At 55.0% G+C, this 7,633-nt stretch overlaps 1 protein-coding gene across 1 annotated transcript; it reads right to left on the bottom strand.

Annotated features, from left to right (window-relative positions):
* Positions 1-493: 493 nt before the first annotated feature.
* BIRC5 (baculoviral IAP repeat containing 5) lies at positions 494-5,354 on the bottom strand. The gene is made up of 4 exons (XM_029927877.1): positions 5,164-5,354; positions 4,614-4,723; positions 2,720-2,837; positions 494-708 (listed from the first exon to the last, which is right to left on the bottom strand). The coding sequence occupies exons 1-4, from the start codon at positions 5,272-5,274 to the stop codon at positions 619-621; spliced, it is 429 nt and encodes a 142-aa protein (XP_029783737.1). The 5' UTR covers positions 5,275-5,354; the 3' UTR covers positions 494-618.
* Positions 5,355-7,633: the final 2,279 nt, after the last annotated feature.

The following is a 7,633-nucleotide window of genomic DNA, read 5'->3' as shown; positions in this document are numbered from 1 at the left end:
TGAATTCCAGCAGCTCCCCCCGTATGAACTTGAAGACCAGAGCGACAACAGCCAAGGAAGCCCCTGCCCGCACTCGGCCTGGCCAGAGCATTGGCGGCAGACCTGACGGGGGAGGCACGCTGCGGGCCTTGCACACGTCCTAGCGAGGTGACGCGGGGTGCTGGGGACACGAGAAACTCACGCTAGGAGTCTAGATGATTCCACAAATAAAATCTAAAATGGTGTCCTTCACTCTGTTCGTCCAGTTACAACGGACCCACGATTACGCTCGGGTATCGAACCTCAGGCTGCACAGCCGCTGTCAGCCGGAGGCGCAGAGGCCCCCGAGGAAGGGCCTGCCCCGGAGAACACTCTCCCCTTCTCCCCCCGGGGAAGTCGGGGACACAGTGGCCCAGAAACCACCAAAGAAAAGAGAGAGAAGCAGGTACTATGCTCAGCGGCACCGGCCCACCGAGAGGAGCCCCGGCACCACTACCAAGAAAAAAATCAAGTCTAGCTTAAATATTCTAATTTCAAAATGTCCTTTCCCGAGGCACGGTTAAGGGGCCCCCGGAAGAGCTGGGGGTTCCGGGGGGCGTTTGTAGGCCCCATGCCCCCCGGGGCCAGCAGGTGGCAGGGTCACTCCAGGGCCGCCAGCTGCTCGATGGCACAGCGCACTCTCTTCGCTGTCTCTTCAAATTCTTTCTGCTTATTGCTGGTTTCCTTTGCCTGGAAAAAAAGAATAGGCACGTGAACCTGAACTGGGCTTCCCGATCACACCCTGCAGGTAAGACCGAACGGGAAAAATAAGGGAGCATTTACCGAGCACCTAAGTAAATTGGGTGAAGACACCAGCCAGATGGGATGAATATGCTGATTCAGTCCAAGGGCCTCTCATTTAAGCTGCACCCCAGTAACTATAGCAGAAAACATTTCCACAATGCTTCGGGGGCACCAAACACCCTTTGGCCTACTTCACACACTTGACCTGCTTTACTGCTCAGCGTCCCTGTGAGGCAGGCGCGTCAGTATCTCCATTATACAGATGAGGAAACCAAGGTCCGGAGCGGCGGCCAGCTCCCGGGGACCCAGCTAGCCTGGGAAAGAGCCCTGCTCTTAACCAGCGCCCTGCACTGCCTCTGAAGCCCCCCCCCAGTTGGGTCCACAGCCCCCTCCTTGTCCCTTGTCCGCTCAGAGACACGGCTGAGAGCCAGCCTTTCCTCTAACAGGAGAAATTCCTTTGCCACCAGTGGCTCCCAGAACCTGCCTTCCAACCTTGTCATTCTCCTAAGTGTTCTTTCCAGAACAAATACCAGCCTCGTTAGCAGATCCAGGGACCTTTCCCCTGCCCAATCTGCGCCCTCCTTGGCTTCTCTGACACATTAAAAAAGAACAGACCTCGACTGGGTGAAATTTGTTTTCTAGGGCCACCTGCCTCTTGATTTCGGCTCCAGTGTGACCCGCACTCGTGGGATCAAGCCCCATGTTGTGCTCCGTGCGGAGCGTGGGGCCTGCTTAAGATCCTCTCTCCCTCTCTCCTCCTGCCTCTTCCCCACTTGCGCACACTCTTCAAAAAAAAAATTACTCTTCAAGGGGCTCGTGGATGGCTCAGTTAAGCCTCTGACTTAGGCTCAGGTCATGATCTCGCAGTCATGGGTTCAAGCCGCACATCAGAATCTGTGCTGACAGCTCAGAGCCTGGAGCCTGCTTCTGATTCTGTGTCTCCCTCCCTCTCTCTGCCCCCCCCCACCTGCACTCTGTCGCTCTCAAACATAACCACTAAAAAATAATAATAAAAAACCACGGAGCACACGTTTGCTACCCGGAGCTTAGGACCCCTTTCTCCCTCCTCTCATGCCTCATTTTATCCTCACAAACTCAAGTCCAACGCTTCTCTGTCATTCCCATATGAAGTGTGTTCCCTGAACAATTTTCTAATTGGTTCTAATTCAGCTCATTTTTCTCAGAAGGTGGAGGTGGCCGGGCAGCGGCAGGAACGGAGTCGCAGGGTCTGACTGGGCGCGCGCAGCAGGTCCGGACCCGAGCAGGCAGCCCATCGGTGACCCTGTCACACTGCCTAGCAGCTCACGCTTAAATCTGGGGCCAGAAATCCAGAGCCCACAGCGAACACCTGTTCCTTCGGCATCTGCCTGCCCCACCAGTGATCTCACCCTGTTCTTCGGGAAGGTCGCTGCAGTCACGTAACTGATTTAATAAATCACTTAACGCATCAGCCCCCAATCTTATCTGTCCCTACAAAAACAGAAGAGGTTTGCCCGCCAGCCCACCTCCAGGAGCGGGGTGCCCTAGAGGGCCCCCCCTCCACCCTCCGATACCCTCGGATGCCCGTCCACAAGTTAAAGTTCACTCGCAGAAATCCCGAGGTCCTTTCCCCCAACACCCATAATGCTCCTTCCCCCAAATGCTATTAGGCGCTCCCAAACCATCTGTCCCCACGATGCTCACCCACCACGTACGTGACCCCCACAGAGACGTCACTGAAGGCAGGGGCGCAGTCCAAACACCACCGGCCGGGCCCCAGGAGGGAGCACGTTTCTCTCCGACCTGACTGCACCCCCCCGAGACCGTGGCCCAGGACAGATGCTTTCCTGTCCTTTGTGCCACAGAGGGGCTTCGAAAGGCTCACTGAGGAAAGCGAGCCCCTCCAGCATGAGGGTGGGGAGCTCGGAGGGCCGGGGGCCCCCGTTTGCCCTTGGTTCTCATTCCCGATAATACATACGATTTTGTTCTTGGCTCTTTCCTTGTCCAGTTTCAAAAATTCACTGAGGGTTAATTCTTCGAACTGCTTCTTGACAGAAAGAAAAGCACAACCAGATGAATGCTTTTTGTGTTCCTCTCTAGAAAAACCAGTACAGGAGCATGTCAGCAGGGGGAAGTGCAGGGAACTGTCACCCGCACCCACCGCCCTGGCTCCCGGACACGCCTCACCGGGCGGCCAGCGCGAAGCGTGACGCACGCAGAGCCCGTGCGAGGTCCTGGTGCCCCGTCCCACACAGCCCGTCTCTGCCCCCCACCCCTCTGCGGACACCGCCCCCCATGCTTGGAGTGGATGGGTTTTATATGGAGTCCTTTAGCAACGAACAGAAGTCACACGGTGTGAGTACCGAGGTCGCACACGCCAAATCCCTCGAAAACCCCCAAGGGAGGAACTGTTTGAAGTAACGGTGTTCACTGGACTTGTTACATCATCTGCTGGCAACACGGGCCAGGCTTCTCCAGGGAGCCCGTCTGCTCGGCCTCTGCACTGGGACTCATCCCCACCCAGCGGGCAGCAGTGTGACCAGACCGGAACCGAATACTCAGCCACCCAAGGCCCAAGGGCGGCCCAGAGTAACTAGCATCTGAAAATACTCTAGCACTTAGAAACTCACTCCCAGGGCACCCCTGGGTGGCTCAGTCCGGTAAGTGTCCGCGACTCCTGACTTCGGCTCAGGTCGTGGCCTCCCGGTCATGGGATCGAGCCCCAGGTTGGGCTCTGCCTCGGAGCCTGCGTGGGATGCTCTCTCTACCCCTCCCCTACTCGCAAAAGCACACTCGTTCCCGTGCTTGGTCTCAAAATAAATAAACTTAAAAAGAAATTTACTGGCAAGAATACGACCAGTAGTTGGCCAGTGAACCCCGGTATGATCACCATGGCATCCCGGCCAACGGTGGGTCACACCAGCAAACGCATTCGTGAAAACAGCAGCTCTCTTCCGGCTAAGAAGAGACAGCTCAGGTGGCTCTAGAGGAAAATATTACAGTTACAGAAGCAAATCGGTCCTGACAGGGAAAAAAAATGAAAAAAGAATGTGGCATCACACACAAAAAGACGGCCATCAGGTCTATGTGAACATATACACTGAATTAAAAAAAATAACTAGATGGCTTCAAGAACAAAACCCCAAACAATGCGCATGGACCATTTAAAAGGGTGTTTCCGGGTGCCTGGGGGGCTCAGTAGGTTAAGTGTCCGACTTCAGCTCAGGTCATGAGCTCCAGCCCCAAGTTGGGCTGTCGGCTGTCAGCAGAGCCCCTTTGGAGCCTCTGTTCCTCTCTATGACCTTCCCCTGCTTGCATGTGCCCTCTCTCATTCTGTCTCTCAAAAACTAAATAAATAAAAACATGTGAAGAGGTGGTTTCTGTGTTTCATGAATTACAGTTCAATAGAGTTTTATTTTTAAAAATTTTAGCTTATTTATGATAGGGACAGAATGTGAGCAGGAGAGGGGCAGAGAGAGAGAGAGGGAGACACTGAATTGGAAGCAGGCTCCAGGCTCTGAGCTGTCAGCACAGAGGGGGCTTGGACTCACAGCACCTCGAGATCATGTCCTGAGCCGAAGTCGGTCATTTAACCGACTGAGCCCCGCAGGCGCCCCTCAAGAGACCTTTAAAAACTCTGAAACAAGGACAGTGCCTGGACGCCCCCAGGTCACAACGGGAGCTGCCCCTGTACTCCATCAAACCTGAAAGGGATCAAGTACAGAACCTTTGTTCGCATCTGAGGGACGTCTGATCAGGTTGAACCGATTTCGGCTCAAAACGAAACTGGAAAGCAGGCCCGGCTCACAACAGAAGCTGGGCCTGAGCCGGCGCCGCCGGAAGCCGCCGCGACGCCGGCCCGCGGGACTTACATGGGGTCATCGTCCGGCTCCCAGCCTTCCAGCTCCTTGAAGCAGAAGAAGCACTGGGCCAAGTCGGGCTCGTTCTCAGTGGGGCAGTGGATGAAGCCGGCCTCGGCCATCTGCGAGGGAGAGCTGAGGCTCGCGCGCTGGCGGGGGCTCCAGGCTGCCGGAGCGCACAGACGGATGGGGCGCCCGGGGGCCGGGGAGTCCACAGGGGGAGGGAGTGCCCGGGATTCGGGAGTCTGGAGGGAGGGGTCGCCCCGGGGGGGCCGGGGAGTCCACAGGGGGAGGGGACGCCCAGGATTCGGGAGTCCAGAGGGAGGGGGCCCCCCCAGGAGTCCACCGAGGAAGGGGTCGCCCCGGGGGCCGGGGAGACCGCAGAGGGAGGAGGCGCCTGGGTCCAGAAAGCCACAGAGGCAGGGGTCGCCCCGGGGGCCGAGGAGTCCACTGGGGGAGGGGGCGCCGCAGAGTCCACAGAGGGAGGGGTCGCCCCGGGGGCCGCGTCGGGGCCCTGGGGCGGGGCGGGCCTGGGGCCCGGAGGGGGGCCGTGCGGTCTCACCCGTTCCGGGGTGCAGGCGCAGCCCTCCAAGAACGGCCAGTTCTTGAACGTAGAGATGCGGTGGTCCTTGAGGTAGAGCTGCCAGGTCGGGGGCAATGACGAAGCGCCCATCCCGCCACCGTAACCGCCGAGGGCCAACTCGATTCAAATCCGGCGGTCGGAGGCCGCCGCGGGGCATGTCGGGAACGCATGGTCCCTGAGTGCGCCGCCCGCGGCCTTCTGGGAATGCAAGGCGGGGGGCGCGGTGCGTGCTGGGAGTCGTAGTCCTTAATGCCGCGCACTGAGCCGTCCCCGCAGCCACCGGCCTCTTCCCACGACTGCTGGCAAAGATTGGTGGGAAGAGGGGTGAGGTTGCGGTGAAGTGTCTGTAATGGGTTCAAGGACTGGCCCGTGTCGAGCACATACAAATTAAGCCTATGCCCAATAAACACTCATTCCCCTTTTTCCATAAGTTTTTGTAACATTTTGGCCAGATGAAATTTTACCCGTAACAGCTTCTGCCATTTTGAGCCTTCTACGTTATTTGTACCACGTTCCTATTGTCTGGAGTCAAAATCTTTACATCCAAATGTAGTGGCTGAAAGAAAAAATCCTGAAGCTTACATCAGTGTTAGTAAAGACAGTGAGCAGGTGCAGTTTGGAGCGTCGTCAGATTAACTTGGTTGATTTCTATCAGTAACAGTCTTTAGGAATTGGATAAGCTGGTATCTTGCAGTGGCCCCTGGCTGGCTCAGTGGGTGAAGCATGCGATTATAGATCTTAAGGTTGTAAGTTCAGACCCCACATGGAGTTGTAGAAGTTATTTTAATGAGTAAAATTTAAAAAGAAAAAAAATAACTTGATAGCTTGCATTTAATTCCCAGCCTAATTCACAAGAAAATTGCAAGCAATTTTGTGACCCAGAGTGAGGAGAGAAAATAAGAGGGAGGAAAACAGATTAACAGAGACAGACTCGCCCAGAAGTGGGAGGGAGGTGAATCTCCTTTGGGTCTATTGGTTGCTAACTTCTCGGAGTCAAAGGTCTCTGTGGCTCACAGGAAAAGTGACTGTCCCAGGAGTTCTCCTGGGACAATACTGGGGAACAGCCCATGTGGTCTTTGACCCCCTGAGATGCAGAACAGCACCTGCATGTTTTAAACTGCTTGCTGGGATTGCAAGGGAGGCTGATCATCTCAAACCTGTCGCTTTCATCTCTCCTGTGAATTACCCCTTCGTGTCCACTTTGCTGTTGGGTTCGTGACATTTTTCCCTACTGCCTGGTGAGTTTTTATCCGAAGGCTCTTGGCCTCATTTGTCATGCCCTCCGTGCCTGGACCCACTATGTTGTCTTTTCACTTTGTCATATAATCTTTTCTTGCAGAAGTTTTAAAATTTTTATGCAATCATATTTATCACTTCTTTTCTTTCAAACTTTTGTGTTTTTCCCCCCAGGTTTATTTATTTATTCTGTAATCTCAACACCCACCACGGGCCTGAACTCAGCACCCACCCCCACCCCCCCATCAAGAACTACACGCTCTTCTGACTAAGCCAGTCAGATGCTCCCGACTTTTGTTTTCTATTTCTGGCTGGCTTCTTTTGTTTAGTTTTTGCCATGCTTAGAAAGGCTTGTTCTGCTCTGAGATGATTTATAAAAGATATTCATTGAAGAGTTCTTTTGGTTTTCCTGTTTCTTGTTAAAATCTTGATCTTTAAAAAAAAAAAAAAAGTCTTGAGCCTTTCAGAAGTATATCAATGGAAGGTGCATGAAAAGGGTTCAGATTTGTTTCCAAGATCTGGCCAGTTGCCCCCACTGTTTGTTCAGTCAGCGGCTTTGAACAAAGGCAGGTTTGAAACACCGCCCTTGTCACATACTCCAGGCCACTCTGTGCTGGACCCTCTCTGCAGCCGCCTTTCTGCCCATCGTCTGTTTGCCTGATCCTGCTCCGGCTGATTCTTTTACAGGTGAATAAACGGAGACCCAGAGTCACAGGTGCAAGTCTGGAGAGGCCAGGGAACAGAGTTCTGAGAAGCTCCTGGCTGCTAGGCAACCAAAGAGGGCCAAGACAGGCCCCTCACCTGCTCCACCAAGTCAGAAAGGAGAATTCTAGAGGACTTCACTGCCCCCCAAAAGCTTCAAGTGAGCTTGAAGGACAAAGGGACAGAGAAAGAACTGGGGGTCCCTGAAAGCGTCACTGACCGCCCAGACCTGGGTGGACGTCCAGGAGGCCCGGGGCGGCGACAGACGTGGGAGAGAACAAGGAAAGACAAGGGGGAGTGGGTGGGGCTGTCCCCCCTCCAAGCAGTGTCCCAGCAACGGCAAATCCTGCAGCCTCCGGGAAAATCTGCGTGTCCTCTGCGTCAGGGACACGGTGTTCCGAGGTCACTTCCCGAGCACCGGGGTGGTGAGGTGGCGCCTCTCACATCCGCAGGCCAGAAACAAGAGGCCTCCCCAGTGCTCCAGCTCTCTGCGGGCTGCTGGCTTCTGTTC

Source organism: Suricata suricatta, chromosome 17 (assembly GCF_006229205.1).
Source record: "Suricata suricatta isolate VVHF042 chromosome 17, meerkat_22Aug2017_6uvM2_HiC, whole genome shotgun sequence".
NCBI classification, from domain to species: domain Eukaryota; kingdom Metazoa; phylum Chordata; class Mammalia; order Carnivora; family Herpestidae; genus Suricata; species Suricata suricatta.
Note: the sequence above shows the minus strand (reverse complement) of the source record. Positions and strands in the feature narration are given on the sequence as shown.